The sequence below is a fragment of the Moschus berezovskii genome, chromosome 1 (genome assembly GCF_049115385.1).
Source record: "Moschus berezovskii isolate FMDL1 chromosome 1, NW_MosBer_1.0, whole genome shotgun sequence".
Taxonomy (NCBI): Eukaryota; Metazoa; Chordata; class Mammalia; order Artiodactyla; family Moschidae; genus Moschus; species Moschus berezovskii.
Window position 1 is genome coordinate 150,524,005 of NC_142460.1, and position 21,906 is coordinate 150,545,910.

Genomic DNA, 21,906 nt, shown 5'->3' on the forward strand with positions numbered 1-21,906 from the left:
TGGCATTCAAAAACAAGCTTTAAAAAGAATAAATATGGGAGGGAGAAAATGTGATTTAAGTAGGTGTTCCAGTCAAGATTTTTTTCTGTACTAAAGTACATTCTCCAGTATCCTAGAGGAATTTTTTTTCCCATAAGACAATCAACAGAGAATAAACATATTAAGTGAACATATTTATTCTCTATTAATAGATCCTTATTTAATACTTATCATTTCCATACTAAGCAATTAAAACCATAAAGCATGTATTTTACAAGACCAATGCTTTAACCCAAGCTAGAGCTGAAATACATATAAGTAAATTACTCAGGGCAAAGTGAAACTGCTACTCAATATTCATAAACATCACTCATAACTATATTCATCAATATGGCTTTACTTTAACTCTCAATATTTATTTCTGCTTACCCTTGGCAAAAGACTCAAGATTTATCAGCCAAGTTTTTGTATCACTGTGTAAATATTAAAGGTCTTTATATCAGCATGTAAATATTTAAAGGTCTTTGTATCAGCATGTAAATATTAAACAAATAAAAACTTTCACATTATTTGACTCTGAAATTTAACATCTCCTACCTGCTCTATAATACAGACTTCCAGAGAAGATAAAATATAATCCAATTTTGTTAGAAGCCATAATAATCACAACATAATTACCTGGACTAGGAATCTGGTCACGATATTTTGGAACCTCATCATTCAGAGTCTGAAGCATGGCCCACATTGTGAATGAAAAGAGTGCAGCCAGGAACCCATAAAAGACTAGGTAGAAGAGCAAGATCAAACCTGAAAAAGAAAACAAAACTGTTAAAACTTGAAGATATACACATTGTGTGTATTTATCTGTGTGTAATGAGGCCACAGTGAAAAAAACAACCATCACAAGGCTAGGATTCCAAGCTTTGCCATGCACACAGCCAAGTATCTTCATATTCCAAACATTATGAATTTGCCCAAGCAAGGGGTATTTCAGCAGGCAGCACCCACCCATCCTGTGATCCCCTCCTCTCCTCTGATACTTCCAAATACAAGCAGCTTCCACAGATTATACTGATTCAAGATCAGACTTGAAAATTCCAGCACATAAGGGAGTGTTTCCCAAAATGAATTTGATGCCCTCTAGGAGAAGGCATGGAGAAGGAAATGGCAACCCACTCTAGTGTTCTTGCCTGGAGAATCCCAGGGACAGGGGAGCCTGGTGGGCTTCCGTCTATGGGGTCACAAAGAGTCGGACACAACTGAAGTGACTTAGCAGTAGTAGCAGGAGAAGGCAATGGCACCCCACTCCAGTACTCTTGCCTGGAAAATCCCATGGATGGAGGAGCCTGGTAGGCTGCAGTCCGTGGGGTCGCTAAGGGTCGGACACGACTGAGCGACTTCACTTTCACTTTTCACTTTCACACATTGGAGAAGGAAATGACAACCCACTCCTGTGTTCTTGCCTGGAGAATCCCAGGGACCGGGGAGCCTGGAAGGCTTCCGTCTATGGGGTCGCACAGAGTCGGACACGACTGAAGTGACTTAGCAGCAGCAGCAGCAGCAGAAAGACAGAAGATGATTTTAGGTTGGATAAACCTCCTGTATGTGTATGTGACAAACAAAAGAATGAGCATATCAACCCTGTATTTCATAGTAATTATCTGCATAAATTTGAGTTTTAAAAAGTGAGTTGATTTAAAGAATAGCCAGGAAGCATGCAGAGAAGGCAAGTCATGAAGATGGTTACCAATGAATAAAGTTTAGGAGATACCGGCTGAGTGGAAGCCTCATGCAAAAGTGCAGAGAGGACAAGACCAGAACAGGCACTCTGACCAGTGGGACTTGGCAACTCCACTGCTAAGCACGAAGCAAGAGCTGGCACACACAAGTTTCGACATAAAGGGCCTAACCTTCTTTTTTTCTTCACAATCTGGAAACACTAAAATCTATCCCAAGCCAGTGATTTCTTCTGTGAACATCTAGAATTAGTCTTCTCAAATGTCTATATTCAAAGATCTAACATCGTAAGTGGTCACCATCAAGATTATACGCTACAATACATTAACGTCACACATTTACATTTGAACATTTAAAAACTGATCAAAAAATATTCAATTAACTCCCAGGTATGGCAACAGTGAAGAACACTTAATTCCCTAAAGCTGAATTAACATCAGCTTTATTTTCCAGTCTTAACATAAACGTGCTTATTAATATTTGTCCTTGAAGAAAAAGGCCAGAGCAGGCGTTCCCAACCTAGCATCTATGGACCCTTCACCCTCACCCATTCCCAGCAAAGATGAACTTCAGAGCTTCTAAGACTTCTATAATAATACATTTCTAATACATCCATTTTTCTCTGTGGAGTGGCTGCACAATATTCTCATGATGCTCAAAAGAGCCTGTGACCCCAAACAGATTGTGGCAAAAGCAAGGTAACTTTGTTACCTGCAGGCCAGAAAACTGTTAGGGGAAAACAGTTAAAGCAATTTCATCTTAATTCAGACTGGCATTCCCCATCCTCCCCCTGCCCCAGTTACCAGGAGGCCAAAACAGGGAGCGAAAGGACAGGAGGAGGAAGGGAGCACAGTATGCGCACCTCCAGACAGCAGCACCTCCCTGCCCAGAGCAACCCTGCTGCAGAAACGCAAAGACCTCTTACCGTCAGGGAACCGAACAGGCAGAGCCCAAACGCCGGCTTAATGAGGCTCGGGAGAAAGGCCCTTCCTTCAGATCTGGCTCTCTGTAGGAACTAACAGATAATTCCTCTACACTGCAGGCCAGAGCACAAATGCATACACGTAATGAGTGGGGGCTGTGTTCCAATAAAACGTCACTTAACAAAAACAGGCAGTCTGAGGCCACAGGAGTTTGTCAACTGAAGTCGACACTAAACTGGAAAAGTTTAACACAGAAGTGCTAAGACTTTAGTTATTTAGCAGTGCTTTAAAGTCATCTAAAAGTATTCTTATCATGCCATTTTCAATTTTGATTTTCAATTTCCAGGAAAAATAATGTAAATGAAATTTATAAAAGCAACAAGCAAATGAGCACATAGCAAACACCAACAAAAATGTTAAACCTTCCTATATAGTCAGGTTCACAAAAGCAGACACACAAATTAAGAGCCATGTCCCAAACCTGATGCCATACACTAGTGGCCATTAAGTCAATTGTGAATGGAGGTAGTGTACAACAAGTAAATAAGTGATTTCCAGCACTGAAGCCAATTTCCCCTACTTGATAAGATCCTATTGCCAAGAACCAAAGTTAACATCGAAAAACTAAAGTTAACCTCACTTATAAACACCATATCAGGGCTTCCCTGATAGCTCAGTTGGTAAAGAATCCGCCTGCAATGCAGGAGACCCCGGTTCGATTCCTGGGTCAGGAAGATCCCCTGGAGAAAGGATAGGCTAACCACTCCAGTATTTTTGGGCTTCCCTTGTGGCTCAGCTGGTCAAGAATCCCCTGCAAAGCAGGAGACCTGGGCTCGATCCCTGGGTTAGGAAGATCCCCTGGGAAGGGAAAGGCTACCCACTCCAGCATTCTGGCCTAGAGAATTCCATGGACTATACAGTCCATGGGGCTGCAAAGGGTCAAACATGACTGAGTAACTTTCACTTTCATAAAAACCACATATGAAAGACCACTCACAAGGATGGCAGTAACTTTTTATCAACTTAATCTTCTTCCTCTAAGGAAAAAAAAACTGGAAAACAAAAACAGAAGTTATAAAGTGCTGTTCTTACATGGGGGTATCTTGCAGTTAGTTTACTCAGATGCATCCCTGACAATGACAGGGATAAAACTGAGGGTACCTTAGATAGGCAACAGGCTTCCCTGGTGGCTCAGATGGTAGAGAATCTGCCTGCAATGCAGGAGACCTGGGTTTGATCCCTGGGATGGGGAAGATCCCCTAGAGAAGGGAATGGCTGCCCACTCCAGTATTCTTGCCTGGAGAATTCCATGGACAGAACAGCCCTCCATGGGGTCACAAAGAGTGGGACACGATAGCTCGGTTACAGGTAGGGCAGAGGGGACCCAATAAATGTGCCATGCCTGTCTCAGTGCTGGTCAGTGTGACCAAGGGAAGTCATTAGGCTTCAAGGCCTGGACATCCACACTCGTTCAACATACTTTGAGACTGTGTGATCTGACTCCCTACTTCTTGCTCAAGCTTCCTAGTTATCTAGATACCAGAAAGACTATGCCTTATTCCCAGAGAATTTCAATAAGAAAAACTTTCTCTGGATAAATAAATTAGCAACCTGCTTATAGTTTTAAAAAACCTTTTTTAAAGCAAAGACAGGTATAACTTTTTTAAAAAAATCAACTATATGGACAAGTACAAATTTAAAGTCCTTTGTGGGTTTAAATTTTTATAAGGAGCTATTTATTGAGGTATAATTCACATTTCATTCACTATGAGTGGAAGTGCTTGGTCATATGGTAACTCTGTTTACTATTTTGAGTTAAGTGCCTGACAGTCTTCCAAAGCAGCTGTAACATCCTACATTCCCACTGGCAGGATTCCAATTTCTTCACATCCTTATCAATACTTCCTAGTGGGTTAACTTGCATTTCCCTAATGACTAATGATGTTTAGTATCTTTTCATGAGCTTACTGGTCATTTGTGTCTTCTTGGGAGAACTGTGTATTCAGATTGTTGGTCCATTTTTATACTGAATTGCCTTTTTATGTAAGTTCTAACAGCTCTTCATACATTACAGACATGAGCCTTTTGTTGTATACACAAAGTACAACTATTTCCCCTCATTCTGTGGGTTGTCTGTTCACTTTCATGAGAGTGTCCCTTAAAGCAGAAAAGTTCTTAATTACAAGGAAGTCCAATTTACTTTTCTCCTTGGTTGCTTGGTTTTTGGGATTATATCTAAGATACCACTGCCTAAGCCAAAGTTAAGAAGACCTGTAGCTATGTTTTCTTCTAAGAATTCTTAGTTTTAGCTCAAGTTTGGATCTTTGATCCACTGTGTGTTAATTTCTGTATATGGTATGAAGAAGGGAGAATCGAGAACTTCCAGATGTACAAGCTGGTTTTAGAAAAGGCAGAGGAACCAGAGATCAAATTGCCAACATCCGCTGGATCATAGAAAAAGCAAGAGAAATCCAGAAAAACATGTTTCTGCTTCACTGACTACGCTAAAGCCTTTGACTGTGTGGATCACAACAGACTGTGGAAAATTCTTAAAGAGATGATAACACTAGACCACCTTACCTGCTTCCTGAGAAACCTGTGTGCAGGTCAAGAAGCAACGGTTAGAACTGGACATGGAACAACAGACTGGTTCCAAACTGGGAAGTACATCAAGGAGTACATCTAAGCTGTATACTCTCACCCTGTTTATTTAACTTATATGAAGAGTACATCATGCGAAATGCCAGGCTGAAAGAAGTACAAGCTGGAATCAACATTGCCAGGAGAAAATATCAACAGCCTCAGATATTACCACTCTAAGAGCAGGAAGTGAAGAGGAACGGAAGAGCTTACTGATGGGGATGAAAAAGGAGAATGAAAAAGCTGGCTTAAAACTCAACATTCAAAAAACTAAGTTCACGGAATCTGGTCTTATCATTTCCATTTCATGGCAAATTGGGTGGGTGGCGGGGGGAGTGGAAACAGTGACAGATTTTCTTTTCTTGGGCCCCAAAACCACTGCGACTGAACAACAGCAAAGAAAGAATTCAATTACATTATTTCGCATATCGATATCCTGCTGTCCCAGGACCACTTGTTTAAACATCATTTGCTCCTCACTGAAAGAATTTTCTTAAACTAAGTAGCACATTGCTGGTGTTTAGCGGTTAAGTCCGGTCAGACTCTTTGTGACCCCACGGACTGCAGCACACCAGGTTCTTCCACCATCTTCCACTATCCCCTGGAGGTTTCTCAAATTCAAGTTCACTGAATCAGTGATGCTATCTAACCCATCTCGTCCTGTGCTGCCCCTTTCTTCTTTTGCCTTCGAACTATTTCTATAATTAAAAATACATGTGTGTATATACATATACACTCAAATTTTATATATTTATAAAAAATATGGTAGTATAAAAAATATTAAGATTAAATAACTTGCCTAAGATTAACCTACCAAGAAAGAAGAGAAACACCCAGACCAGTACCTCTCCATGTGGCACCTTACCTGGTCTGCTCTCCCTGGGAGCCTCAAGCTATTATCTTTTGCAATCAAAACTCCCCTTCTCTGAAGTGCATCATGCAAGCATTCTGTGTTACTTCAGGTGACAAAAATTTACATGGAATAAGGTTATCTGTTCCTGTTCTCCAAGAGTCCAGTTACAAGCGACAGACATATAAACAAAGAGAAGGAATTAACTGTCTCTAACAGGAAGAGGAAGGAAAGGATTTTATCAGAGAAGGACTCCCAGAAAAAAGCAAATTGGCTCACCAAAATGGAGAATGGGAGGGCGCTCTGGGCCAGACTAGATGACTCCACAGCAGGAGCAGCCAGGTGAGTATAACTTTGTGCCTCCCCCCAACACACACACACACACACACACACACACACACACACACACACACCCCTGGTGCCCAGCAACTACACACACACACACCCCTGGTGCCCAGCAACTACACACACACCCACCCACCCACCCTGGGACCCATCAACTACCAACAGTAGCAGCACCATGTACTCTTTAACAGGAGCAGAGAGCATGGGGCAGGTGGAGTGGGGGGAGGTTGGGATTTAAAAACTGGCCAAGGTATTGGATGGATCGGTAAAAATCTCAAGTAGTGGAGGGAATCTCCATACCTCGACCAGTTCTTGGGTACCTCTGCCTCATCCCTGAATGATGTGACAGGAAAGTCTAAAAACAAACAGGAGGTGCAGAGAACCAATAATTACCAAATATTTTGAGGAAAAAACTAATCCCATAAAGTACCAAATGCAAATAAGAAAGTATAACAAAAATTTACAAAGTGGACTTCTTCATAACCTTTGAATTAAAAAGACAACATGAAATATTCAAAATACAAAACAATAATGCAACCAAAGCAGAACAAAAAGGAAATCCATAGCTTTACATGAATTCACTAAAAAAACCCAAGACTAACCAACAAAGTCAGGTTTTAAATTCAAGATTAAAATAAATTCAAGGGAAAGTAAGAGAGATTTAAGATACTGTCACAAGTTAATGGAAACAAATGCATTTAATTTGATCAATAAAACCAGTTTCCAACTAGTAAACTTGAGAATAAATGAAATATACGATTTTGTGAGAAAATAAATATTTTCAAATCAGAAGTTTTTACAAAACAATAAACAGAGCTCTATTCCTAAAAGAGGTATCACATCCAAATGGTTTTAGTTAGTTCTCCCAATTTTCAAGAAATAGGTTCTTTTTTTTCTATACATAAGCTATCTCTTTTCGATGCTCCATATGTTACCTAAACCTTTATAAGGCTAGCACTCTCCAGACACCAAAACTAAACAGCCAGTAGTTACACAAGTCTCACACATTATATTTTATTTTACAAATGCTTATATATAGTTTACATATTATAGTGTGATAATGACAAAAGAACAAAGATATAGATTAGTAACAAAACGCAATATCCAAGAAAGGATCCATGTAAAATGCATGTAAAAAAGTTGGCATTTCAAATCAGTGAGAAAATGATGGGTTATTCAATATAATTTGGGATAAGTGGTCGGGAACAGTATATAAAAGATTGTTAAATCTGTAATAATATTTATTTAAACAAGTACAGTTTTTAGAAGAATTAAGTGAACATGCATAAACCTCACCTAGATTCTACATAAGCAGACAATCTACTATATTTATCTATTCAATAATTACCACCTATTTTTTTTAATGCATTTCAAGTTGCAGATGTTAGTACACTTAACCCCTGAACATGTCAACATGCATATTAACTAAAACTGAGGGGAAAATTACATTCAGTGAAATATACGAATCTCCAAAGTACTATGACATGGATTTTTGACAAATGCATTCACCTCTATGATACAAACTACTATCACGATACAGAACATCTGCCATCACCCTATAGAGTTCTCTCATGCCCCTTCCCAGTCAATCCCCAGGCCCATCCTGGAGGCAAGCACTGTTCTGGGCTTTTTTTCCAGCATAGGTAAGTACTGCTTGATTTAGAATTTCAAAGAAATGAAATGATATAGTACATTCTCTTCAGTAAAGCTTATTTTCTGCTTAGCCTAAATTGTGGGATTCACTCAGGTTTTCCATTATCTGTAGTTTGTTCATTTTTTTGGACTGTTGAGTAGTATTCCGCTATGTGGACACTGGTTTGTTTATCCATTCTACTGAACACCTGGGCTATTTCCAGTTTGAAGCTACTATGAATATTTTCATGTATTTCTGTGGACATATGTTTTCATTTCTCTTGGGTAAATATCTAGAACTGCTGGGGCATGGGGTAAGTGTATATTTACTTTTATAGGAAACTGGCAGACTTTTATCCAAAGGGGATATGCCACGTATGTTTTAAAAAGTATTATAGGTAACAGTGATTACCCAGGGAAGAAATTGAGGATGACAGTGGACTTACTGACTACTCACTGTAAAAATTCAAATAATGAAGTGACTTTTGTTATATGAAAAGAACAAAGCCAAGAGTTCACACATTTAAGACGCCATTCAGTTTTTTTGGATTAGCCTATACTGACCACTAACTTCCAAAGCATAGCTCAGCAAATCTCAGCTGCTGCCTGTTTTTGTAAACAAAATACTGAAACACAGTTAGACCACTAGTTTACATATTGTTTAAGGCCATTTCAAGCTACTAATAGCAGAGGTGAGTAGTTGCAACAGAAACTGCCTGGCTGGCAGAGCCTAAAATATTACCTGGTCATTTGAAGAAAAAGTTTGCAGCCTCCAGTACAAAAGGCTTTGTTTTTCATTCCAAAGTGACACCTGAAACTATCTCAAGCAACTTTTCCCTAAAAGAAGAAACTGAGACCAAAAGATTTTTTAAAAAATCTTATCTAAGCTTAGAGATGTAGAATTCTAATTCAGGTCTATATTCTGAGTCCTAGGTCTGATCATCTCAGTATACTGGTAAACTTCTAAACTTATCAAGTAAAAATACATATGCCCATAGGCTCACTTTGACTATAATGCCCTATCTGGAAACTCAAAATGAATTAGAAATTTAGTGGACTAGAAAGAATCATGGTGAGCTGAGGGGTATTATGAACAAGCTTCTCCACAAACAAGACTTTCACAGCATGGAGCTATGTCAATTAATCCATAATACTCTCAACTTCATTCAGCCCAACGAATAGGTGGATCACAAGTGGAAACTGACTAAGTGACAATTTATCAAAAAAAAGTTAAGTGTTTACTATGTGCTAGATGCTGTAGGGATATAACATGCACTTGCAAGTCCTGCTCTGTGAGAACATCCAGTTAGTAGAAGCAACATATATAAACAACTCTGATCCAGGGTACAAAGTTTTTAGGTGTCACAGATGATAAATGTGGTATCCTTTTCACCTGGGCAAGTCAGAGAAGGCTTGTAGCAGAGCTGGCCCTAGATGCAGGAATCAGGGGAGAATTTACGATGCAGTGAATAGCATGGGAGAGGGAATGAGCAGGGCACTCCAGGCCAAGGGGCCTTAGATATAGCCATTTGGCTATGACACAGTGGTATGTGGGGCGTGCAGTATAAAATGAGAGATTATATAAGGTTGGAAATATAGTTCTAAGCCAACATGTAATACACCTGGAATACCAGGCTATCTGGAACTGATTCAAACCTGAAAGCAGTGGGGATCCAAATACTTTGGGGTATGGGGAATACCTTGATCAAAGCTGCAGCCTTAGAAATTAATCTGAAACAGGGAGGTTGTACACAGTAATTCCAACTGATGCCCAGGATCTTTCTGGGACTGCACCAGAAGTTAAGAGCCCACCTTCCCCAGTCAACAACACTACACCTTTTTTTCAGCAGCACATAAAGGCTGGAAAGCCAATGGCCCCATTTAAACTTGGAACAATTTTGAAAGAAAGTTACAAAAGATCTTCATCTGGTCCTTCAAGTTTTTTTATCAGAGAATTTACAAGAAAAGGCACTACCAGATCCTTAAAAAGCGGGCAGGGTTGGTGGGAATGTTAAGGGCTATGCAATTTGCAACAGGTGGTTAGCATTAAGAATGCCAGGAAAAACAAGCACCCTGGGCTTCCTCTGAATGTGTGCCTGTTCACAAGATACCGCAGGGTGGGGTGAGGTGAGTGAGTGGCGAGAAGGTCAGAGAAAATTCATTCCCGGATTAACTACAGCAGTGGTAATGAGCTGTGGGTCACCAGGAGATTCTAAAAATGTTATAGAAGCAGGACTATGCCTAGTGACAGTCTTCAAGAATTGCAAACACAGAAGTAACTCAGAACTCCAATGGAAGAAGGGGAAAGAGCTCTGTTTATCACTTGATTAAAAAGGTAGTGGAGCTGTCTAAGCCTCACTCTCAGATTTATGGGATATGCAAGAAGCAACTGGAATCTGAGAGACGTCAACCAAGAAGTGAAATTTGTCAGTAATTTTTGCAGTTGTTTTGAGATGAAGAAAATGAAGAGAAAACAAAGCCAAACACAGTGCCTGGGAAACATACTTTAGGAAACAAGAGAATCAGAAAAAGACAGGTTAGAGAAGTTATGGAGTGGGAGAAAGAACCACTTTTATGGGCCAGACACTGACAACAGTGACAACAGGCCAGAAACTACCAAAAGAAAAGCACCTCACTTTGTAGACAAGGGTCTGTTCCTTAGCATGGCACTGGCAAAATACTAGGAGTAAGTTGTACTTAAGCACCAGCTCCACCAGTGGCTCAGTAACAAAATTTAAACAGATATGGGGAGGTTGTTAAAGTCAGAGAATGCTTCTCGAAAATATTACTAGTCAAATAGCACCTGTAGGGAGAGGAAGACACTATTAAATAAACCCTCATTAAATCTGAAAGCAGATAAGTTTAAAAAGAAAAAGCCTCTAGGAAGTTCTCATAAGAGCCATAAGAAGCTAAACAGAGCAATAAAACAGGACGCAGGAGACCGGATAATAACCCTGGTTCTGTTATTCTAATCAGATGCACGACCTAGGCATGTCAAAGAGTCTCCCATGAGAAGTTAAATGGAAACTTTTTCTGAACACTAAACTACAAAATCCAACGAGTGTGGCAGAAAAAAAAAAAAAAGGAAAACGCTCAAATATCGGGTAAATCTTTATGCAATGATATACCAAAACCAAAGACACTAAAAAGTGTTGCAGAAGACTAATTACATTTAATTAGCCTGGGAACATTTCACAATACTGCTCATTCATTCAACCAACTTTTACTACATTCCCATTAAGTAGTGCAAGCAATAGGTTAAGTGTTAGGGAATTCCAGAGGAGTAAGATGTGAATAAGAAGCTTCAGCCTAACAAATGCATTATGAAAGCATAAATGCTCTACTAGAAAAAGGTATCACTGGATAAACTGGAGCACTTGACAGTCTCAAAGCAAAAAATGATTCAAAAATGTTTACCAGAGATCAGGCTGTCAAAGCTGACATCTGAGTAACTAGGTCAAGGTGAAGGAAGGAGGGGTTCAGAATCTAGGAAACAGGCCCAAAAGTGATGGGAGAGAGCTATGTAGAATAGCAGGTGACAAGAGAGAAATATGCCAAGACTGCAAACAGCCTGCACATGACGCTAAAAGGAGCCCGAGGACAAGAGATTTACATGAAGAGGTGGCTGTGAAACAGCCCACTAAAGATTTCCGACAGGCAATCTTTAAAGATTCCGACAGGTTCGGTTCAGTTCAGTTACTCCGTCGTGTCCGACTCTCCGCGACCCCATGAATCACAGCACGCCAGGCCTCCCTGTCCATCACCAACTCCCGGAGTTCACTCAAACTCATGTCCATCGAGTCGGTGATGCCATCCAGCCATCTCATTTTCTGTCGTCCCCATCTCCTCCCACCCCCAATCCCTCCTAGTATCAGACTCTTTTCCAGTGAGTCAACTCGTCACATGAGGTTAGAAGAATACAAAAAAGCCTTAGGGACCAGAAATGCAGTTTCTAAGTCCCAACACAGATACGATACCTAAAGTCACCAGAAACCTAAGTTCTAGCAGAGTGTGTGGATGGTCCCCACAGAGGTGATGGAGACAGTCAAGGATACCCCCAACACATCAACCTCTAAGAAAGAGGTAGAAGAATAAAAAACACTCCCCTTAAATTTTAAGTGATAAAACCAGGTAGCTAACTGTACATTTTCAATTTATACATTTGAAAAAACTTTATACATAGGAAAATGCTAACAATGGTTATTTTATGTAGTCAAAGACAACAGATTTTACTTCAAAATCAATGTAATGAATGCCTAATTAGGAAATAATGAATTTATCTTCCAAAGTAAATTTTGTTCTTTAATGATACAATTTCTTTTTAAAAAATGCTAGGTTAGTAGAGGCTCCATCCTAACGGAAATGCTAGAAATCTATAAAGGGGGAGGGGAAGGGGAATAGATATCCCCCAAGAGTAACCTTCACTTTTAAAAATTATTGTACACGTGATTTTTTTTCCCTTTTCATAGTTATACTGCCAAGTACTTTGGCACATTGTAATAAAATTGTTTGGAAAATAAAAGCGTTAAATGGTCTTTAAATATGATGATACACCACAGTGAAGATGTTACTAAGGACAGGAGGGTTTTTTTCAGTTCAGTTCAGTTCAGTTCAGTCGCTCAGTCGTGTCCGACTCTCCGCGACCCCATGAATCACGGCACGCCAGGCCTCCCTGTCCATCACCAACTCCCGGAGTTCACTCAAACTCATGTCCACAGAGTCGGTGATGCCATCCAGCCATCTCATTCTCCGTCGTCCCCTTCTCCTCCCGCCCCCAACCCTTCCCAGCATCAGAGACTTTTCCAGTGAATCAACTCGTCGCATGAGGTGGCCAAAGTATTGGAGTTTCAGCTTTAGCATCAGTCCCTGCTTTTAATACAACTAATTCTAAAGCTGCAAATTCAAAAGTCAATTTCAAAGAAATCAAATTATTTTGGGGGTGAGGAGAGGCTGCTCAGTGTGCTTTACACAGTAAAAGCACATACTACTGTAATCACATCACCTGGTGGGCTGCAGTCCTTGGGATCGCAGAGTCAAGACACAACTCAGCGACTGTGCAGGCCCCACACTATTATTACAGGTATCTGGATGACAACACACACACTAAACCCTCCCTTCCACTATCAATCCAGGAAGTGCTGCCTCCCGCCAGGTGATGGCTCAGTTAGGCTCAGCAGTTGCTGCTGCCACACCCACCACTTGACCTTCATTTAGTCAGCCCACAGGGTAAAGCAAGTCCTGTTACTTTTCCAACAGTGCAAATTTTTGTCAAGTTTCTTTGATACAACATTCCACCAGACAAAGAATACCTTACAAAACTGGGAAAATAAACACACTTGCCTTCTCCCCTACAGTCAAACACACTGTAAGACTGGGATGGAGCCTGATCTCCAAAGCAGAGCATTTACTGAGGCATGACCCAGAAGGGGAGCAGGTGATCGGAAAAAAACTGCGATTCATGGGCTACAATGAAAGAGAAGCATATGAACAAAATGTAGATGTTAGTAGTTTTAGTCCAGAATCCTGACCCTGCTTGGAATCAGTACCTTGAGTTTAAGATTAACATTAAAGCATCTACTGAGAGATAACCTGAAGATAATGAAGGCCAAAGAAGCCCACAGGCAGATGGCATTAAATGACGTCATGGGTTTCCCTGGTGGCTCAGATGGTAAAGAATCTGCTTGCAATGCAGGAGACCCAGGTTTGATCCCTGGTTGGGGAAAATCTCTTGGAGAAGGGAATGGTTACCCACTCCAGTATTCCTGCCTGTAGAATTCCATGGGCAGAGGAGTCTGAAGGTCTACAGTCCATGGGCTTGCAAAGAGTTGAACACAACTGAGCGACTAATACTTTCACTATTCCTGACTTGTCCTTACGTTCAGCCTGGATATCAGCTCTTAAGAACACTTTGATCACCTACATAGTATGCATTAGAAAGCCATGAAAATGGAATAAAGTACATGTATATAAGCATTCTGAAATTGCTGAAACCAAGTGTAACACACTAGTCAAATATACAAGAAGCTAGTCAAAATCCTCACACAGCTGTTTTAAAGACGGCAGTAACATAGATCATGAGGTATTTTCACTTTATCCCAAATGTAAAGAGCAAGACTGCTTCTTAAATATTAATATATAGTGCACTTGGAAAGGAACCTCACTTGGGACAAATGTGCTGAAGACTTGAACGTAAAAGATAAAAGCAGGAAACATCTTAAATGAATGTCTTTATAGAACCCTTGAGGTAGAGAAAGGTTGTCTCTATACGCCAGCAGCCCAGCAAATCTACCCAGGTCAAAAAAAGATGTAATAATCCCCTCCCTCATTAATTTCAAAAGCAAAACAAAACATCTGCACAAATGAGGTTTAAAGAGAAAAAAAACTATAACACTTTCAGAATATAAAAGGTACACAGATTATCCGCAACCCAGAAATTCCACCAGTAGAAACATATTTCAAGGAAATCAATTTACAAAAATGCATAAGGATAAAGGAATGGGGGAGGGGGAGGGCCCAGTACAAACAATATGCACTGGTTTTAAAAAAAATGAAGAAATACTTGTATTACCATAGGTATCTCCCATGTATACATAAGATACGTTAAACTAAAAAAAGACAACAGTACATCTAACTATACAATGGAACAGCTATTAAAAATGGTATAGATCTTTATTTAACACAGGAAGAGGCCCACAATATACTCAAGATTATAAAACAACATTTACTGTATGATCTGTTAAAAAATCAATAACATTATATGCATTAAGTCTCCCCACACATGTACTGAAATACGCATAGTGGACTTCTCCAGTTGGGAAGATCCCCTGGAGAAGGGAATGGCTACCCACTCTGGTATCCTTGCCTGGAGAATTCCATGGACAGAGGAGCCCAATGGGCTACAACTCCATAGGGTCTGAGTGTCTAACAGGGGTAATAAGATCAGGCAACTCACTCATACACTGCCTTTCTGATAAAGAAAGGCCAGAGGATAAGCTTTCTCCAGGTGGACCCCATGCTTGAGGGAACACAGCGCTGATACCAGTCTATAGGCACCACTCCCCCACATCTCTGTGGAGTGTCCTTATGTCCACTGGGATAGGATTATGGATAGTTCTCACCTATTCATGCCATTCAGTGCTGGCTTACTATTATTACAATAAATGCAGAAATTTACTCTTTGCTGATAATTTCCATTTTGAAAATAAAAAGTCAAGAATTTTTAAATCTAATCCCAACTTCACCTGTACTCCTTCCACTGCCCTTACATAATCCTGCATTCTCTAACACCAAATAAAATCTCTACCCCAACAGCATGTAATACAAAGGTTAAAGTGCACACCCTGCATTAAGAAACCTCATTCAAAAAAAAAAAAAATGAAATGTCATTCTAACAGTGAAGATACATCGTACTGGAACTGAGAAAGGTGGTCTACACAAATTCATCCCTCTTCACCACTCAAATATTCCTTCAGCAAAAAGTTAGTATACTTTAAAACCAAAGCCATTTAATCCTAAATGCAAGATCTAGTTCCTCACCACACTAGTGGGTTCCCCATAGATAGCCATTTGAATAAAAATCGTGATTACCATGCAGTGAGGCAAGGCATCTGTAAAATAATACAACCGCTGGACTAGGATTAAAGGACAACTGGGTTCTTTTCTTGGCTCTGTGGAATATGTAATTTTACACAAACAAAATCACAACCTCTCTGGGGCTCATTTTTCTCATCTCTGAAGCACGGTTTGGGCTAAAAAAAAAAAACCCCTCCAAGGCCCCCTTGCAACTTGTGATAGGGCTTTAAGCCGCCTTTCTATTCTAGAAAAGCCGATTTCAGGTAGCAGCAACAGTTTATTTCCTAAGTCAAAGCTAATTCACTGTCTTTACGCTTCTCTTCAAAGTGTCGTGCTCAAATAGTTCTCCAGTCTAGAAATACTCTCACGCAGAAAAGTCTGTCGTGACCAACTAAAAAAAAATTTTTCAAAAGAAAAAAAATTGGTTTACTTAAGTTTAAAGGAGGGGAGCGCCAGTCCTTATTCAGACGTTAACAGTTTTTCCAAAAAAAGAGGCACTCAAAGGCAGCACCACACTGGCGGATGGTTTAAATATTTCTTTCAAAACAAAGAACCCATGCAGAGGAAAACTGCGAGCAAATACAACCATCACACGTTTTGAAGGCACAGGGCAAAAAAACAAAAACAAAAAAAACCGTGCCTTTCAGACCGAATTTACTTTCCCCTAATGAAGCACGTTGGTTAGGAAGAAAACCTGTGTCACTAAAACGGAATTAGGGAGGAAGCAACCTTTTTAAGGGTCTTTTCACTGGACAAATTCAACTGCATTTTCGGGTACCGTGTACTTGTGTGCTTAACACAGCCGTGCAGCCCACACACTGAACACTCGTTCACACTCTTCCGACCGGCTGGGGTGGCAGCGTGGACGAGTCACAAGATAGCGGCGGGAGTGGAAATTTCCTCTCCCCGGGCGTGGGGCAGGGTCTAGCTTCCCCGAACCGCTCGGCGCCGCCGGCCGCCTCCGCCAGGGCCTCTCGGGGCCGGCGCGCTCCGTACAAAGGAGGCCGGGGGCCCGGCCCCCACGCGCTCGGGGCTCCGGGCAGCGGTCCCCGGCTTCCGGCGCCGCAGGCCCGGGCAGCACGTGCGCCCGCTCCCGGCCGGGAGGAAGGAACCGGCGCGGCCCGGCGGGGGCTGCCAGCGGGCCCCGCCGCCCGGCCCGCCCGCCGGCCCCGCGGGCAATGAATGGGGCCACGCTACTCCGCTGCCGCTCGCGATCGAGTCTGGCGGCCAAGACGAAGACCGCTGCGGGTGGCGGTGGCTCCCGGGCCCCCCACGCGCGGAGCCGCCTCCCGCCCGCCCTTCCCAGCCGTGACCCCACCCGGTGTCCCCCCAGACCGCGGCCGGCCCGGCTGCCCAACCGCCGCCCGCTCACCCCAGCTCTTGGCGGTGCGCCCCAGGAACTCTCCGGTTGTCCGGTTGTAGATGAAGAGCTTCCACTCGGCCAGGCTCTGGTTGAAGGACTTCTTGTCTGTTTTCGTCATGGTGTGTGTGCCGACGGCGAGAGGAGCGGCGGCCGCGGGGGTGGAAGCGGCGAGGAGCGCGGAGGCGCGTCCCGGCACGAGCGGCGAAGCCCGGCGGCGGCGGCGGAAGGCGCGACGGCAGAGGAAACCTTCTCGCTGCGGTGAGCGCTCAAGCGGACTGCGCTGCGCCGCGCCGAGTCGGGGCCGCCGCTCCGGCCGCGGGAGCCTGACGTCTCCGCCCTCCGCAGCCAATCCCCGCGCTGTTCAGGCCCCGCCGCCGCCGCCGCCGCCTCCCGCCCGCGGCTGGGCGCAGCCGGACGCGGCGAAGACGCCCCGCCCACTGCACGCCCCGGCCCGGCCCCGCCCACTGCCCCGCCCCCGCCCCGGCCCGCGGTACCCGGCCGGACTCCGGGACGCTCTGGGCTCCCTCCTTCCTGGCCGAGGAAGCGAAAACTGTACAAAGCAACTTAAAAAAAAAATCATGAGAGCTTAATAAGAAGCAGGCTTATAATGACAAGCAGAAGATGAGCGTCCCTGACCCACAGGTGTCTCAGAAGGAGGACTCTAGGGAGATGCTGCGGGCGACCCGGACCCGGGGTCCCCTCGCTTCCTTGCCTGCTGCGGCGCGGAACGAGCAGAGCGCGGAAACTACTCCAGTAGCCTTCACCGAGCAGGGCACCTCACCCCTCCCTCCGCAAACCGTTTCCAGGCGTTCTCCTCTGGGCTTTATGACGTGACTAAGAGACAGTCGGCTGTAGTTTTCCGTGAAGGTGTTTGATGTACTGCACACCGCTGCTCAGAGAACGCCCTGACTTGGCTCTTCTGAAGGATTCAGCTAGGAATCTTAGGTCAATGGGGATTTCATCCAAAGTTTGCCAGTATTAAGTAAGTTCAGTATAGTTTTCTCCAGATTTAATTGAATTTATCAGCGAAACCAATACATATGTTTTCCTGAAGTTCCTGTCAGCTGTTGAGACCTGCTTTTTCTCAAACACTCAGGCTTTACAGGAAATCAATTCGTCGTTTAGTGTTGATGCCTAAATAACGTTCCTGACTCTTCATCTTTTCCACTGCATGGTTGCTCCCTTTGGTTAGAGCTGAAGGTGCAGTCGTCGTTTTCCTACACGAGGTGGAGCTGAAGAGTACCGTGTTCTGAGACTTGTGACAGAATGAAAAAAATTTAAATGGGAGTTTGGGCAGGAGGTGGGGGTTTGTTTTGTTTTGTTTTTAGAGAACAGAAATGGAGCACCGCCTCTGTTTTATCAGCAAATAAAAATTATGAATGAAGGAATGTAGCACACACTTTATTGTTTGAAATGATGCATTATAGTCCATCAGAGAGTTTAAACAGCCTGCAAATGCATTAAAGGAGTAAATGGATAACAAAATTCTGGCATTTCTCTTGTTTCCTCATTTTGTTTATCAAAGCAAGGAATTACGTCTTTCACAAATGGAAAAGGGATAGAAGAATTTATTATTATAACGTGATTTTCCCCTGTGCTTAGAAAAGCTAAATTTATAATTATGACCAAATCCAGTTATTCTGTCGAACCAATGACAGCAAAAGATTTGTAGAAGCCTTTTGTAAAGTTTGGCATGAAAATGGTATTAGAAATAGCAAAATATTGTGCAAGCAAACTAGAATGCATCTCTACAGCTCCTAAATAAGCTTGGAAAGGAACTGAGGAATGGAAGTAGTTAACTATTTTTGTCTCACTTAAAATCAAACTATGAATTAGAGGACAGCTAAAATATTGGTAGAGTTGGTAGCAGGCTTTCTAGTTTGGGCAACAGTGAAGATGCAGAGTCTGTTTGAAATAAAATATAAAACCATCTGCTTTATTGATATTGTGTGTGTGTGTTAACAAGCACACTTTGGGAAATAACCTGGCACACACAACAGAAACATGGTAAACAAGAACATTATGAAATAGCGTTTCAAAGATATTGAACACTACCAGACATTTGTAGTTTGTATATTTTTAATGGTCATTAATATGCTTTTCGTACATAATGCTTTTCCAATTAAGTAAATAAAAATATAATTCAGTAAGTGTTTTCAAAATTCCTGCCTAGCTTAGTGTAATAACTAATTCAACCGATTTCAATTTGGGGAAAAGTTTACATCGTAATTCAAAATACAGCAACTATTTGTTTCTCTGATACATGATTCTTGAGCATTACTTGGAAGAGACTATACTAAGTGTATTGGATATTGGCCCACTAGGTATGAGCAGATGAAATATCAAATTTAATCACAGTATCATTCCCTCTAGATTTACTTTACCATACTTCAGTCTTCCTTGTGAAAGCAAAGTTATTTTGATTTCCCTGGTGGTACAGTGGTAGTCAGGATGGCCCAGTGGTCGTCAGGGTGGCCGAGCTGAAGTAGTAAATGGCAACCCACTCCAGTATCCTTGCCTGGAATTTTCCATGGACAGAGGAATCTGGCGGGCTATAGTCCATGGGTTGCAAACAGTTGGACACAACTAAGCGACCGAGCAGTTCAGGGAACACTGGTTTGATCCACATGCAGCTAGGCCTGGGCGCCACAACTAATGAGCCCACATGCTGCAACTGCTGAAGGCTGTGTGCCTAGACCCTGCGCTCCACAAGAGAAGCCACTGCAATGAGAAGCGTATGCACTGCAACTCGAGAGTAGCTCCTGCTTTTTACAACTAGAGAAAAGCCTGCACAGCAAAGAAGACCTCGCACAGCCAAAATAAATAAATTGATTTTTTAAAAAAAGTATTAGACAACAACAGTGATTCAGTGTGCATCTCTCCTCCACCACCCAATGACTGCCTCCATGGTGAATGATGACAAAGCTCCGGGGAAACTTTGCAAAGCTGAACGAGGCAGGATGAGGAAAAATAGTTGTGGACCACTGGCTCAGTCTGCTCTCCAGTCAACAGAATTCATTTACTGGTTTCTGGTGGGCACAAGCAAGATATTTTGGCTCTCAATTTGCTAAAACTCTTCATTTATTTCTGAATTTTAAATTATGTATACAGAAAAAAGTATCCCAGTGCTTAAAACAGCATCTTATTTATAACTTAGTGTTGTTACTAGGACTGTGGTACTAAATCTCTGAAAGACCATTGTCCTTCAGAGAACAGATATTAAGATTTCCTTAGAAATAGTCCTTTCTTTTCCACAGCGACAGCTACAATTGTGTTGGCGTTTTATTGTATCTGAGAAACACAGTCATGAATACATATTCTTCTTCACAGAAAATGTTCTTTTCCACACATTGATTCTAATTTTGAATGCTTTTACCAATCCTTTAACAAACAGCATCTCTACTTCCTTTGCAGGTTAAAGGGCAGATCTTGCATTGGTGATTATCTTGAATTAAATGAACCAGTGCTTTCTTAAACCATGAGCACATTGGCAGAGAAAGTGCTCTGTAAATGGTGGGGGGAAGGGTGTTGGGTAATAATTTCTAATACTATCATACACAGTGTTCGGTGTCTTATAAAAGAGTGTATGATATGATCTAACAGGGTTATTTACTAAATGAAATATAAATTCAAATGACCAACTCAATGTGAAAGATTATTTAATTAATCATCTGGCTATAAAAATTAACAGGAGTAGGTGAAGTTGCACGTGAAACAATAATGGCAGAATACTGATGTTTATTGAAACTGGATGATGGGTACATGAAGCTCATTATACTTTGTTTACTTTGTATATCCTTGAAAGTTTCCAGAATAGAATGTTTGGGTTTTTTTTTTTAATAGGGGCAAAGGATAGGCAATTTTTTTGATGGACATTTTTCTGATCCACTTAGTTGAAAAATAACCAGAAGAAGGTATAGATGTAATGTTTTCAAAAGAACTGTTTTTTTTATTTGAAAAGCTGAACTGATGGGAAACATAGTTATGGGACCATAAGATAATATTTTTGTATTCTAATTAGTAACTTTAGGTAAATTTGAGAAGCCATTGTATCTATAACAAGGACAAGTATATGTGTGTATATACACGTGTATATACATATACACATACATACACACATATAGGTCTAAAATAACAACTGTAAGCAGGCTAGGAGAACAACTGGTTTTGAAGGAAGAATATCTTCAAGCAGAAAGTAGACTTCATGGCCACGAAGACTGGCATTAAGTTCTGAACAACTTTAGTCATATCGTGAAGACGTGCTTCTTTTGTTAAATGGAAATCAATTAAAACCAGCAGAAAACTGTGTTCCAAATATAAAGCAAACTAAAATACAGTATTATTTTGAGCAGCTCTTGGAGGGTTTGAAAATGTGATTATATAACCTCAATGTTTGAGTATCCTTTCTAGTGGCACAGGGCTAGTGCCATGGATTTAATTTTTCTTTTTTAATTTAATTTTTATTTTATATTGGGGTATAGTTGATTTGCAATGTTGTGTTAGTTTCAGGTGTACAGAAGAGAGGTTCATTATACATATTCATATATCCATTCTTTTTCAGATTCTTTTCCTATATAGGTTACTACAGAATTTCAAGTAGAGTTCCCTGTGCCATAGAGTAGGTCCTTGTTGATTGTTTATTTTATGTATAGGTTTGCTTTTTCTGGGCTTCCCAGGTAGCTCAGACAGTAAAGAATCTGCCTTTAATTCAGGAGAAAGTGAAAGTGAAAGACACTCAGCTGTGTCCAACTCTCTGCAACTCCATGGACTATACAGTCCATGGAATTCTCTAGGCTAGAGTACTGGAGTGGGAATCCCTTCTCCAGGGGATCTTCCCAACCCAGGGATCAAACCCAGGTCTCCCA

At 41.6% G+C, this 21,906-nt stretch overlaps 1 protein-coding gene across 1 annotated transcript in view; it reads right to left on the reverse strand.

The window, feature by feature from the left end:
• Positions 1 to 17,419, reverse strand: part of ATP1B3 (ATPase Na+/K+ transporting subunit beta 3) — a 36,003-nt gene extending 18,584 nt beyond the window's left edge. Inside the window, exons 1-2 of the mRNA XM_055412598.2 lie at positions 17,051 to 17,419; positions 658 to 786 (exon numbers count right to left, since the gene is read on the reverse strand). Of these exons, the coding sequence (XP_055268573.1) occupies positions 658 to 786; positions 17,051 to 17,159 (238 nt within the window). The 5' untranslated portion in view covers positions 17,160 to 17,419. The remainder of the gene's footprint in view (positions 1 to 657; positions 787 to 17,050) is intronic.
• Positions 17,420 to 21,906: the final 4,487 nt, after the last annotated feature.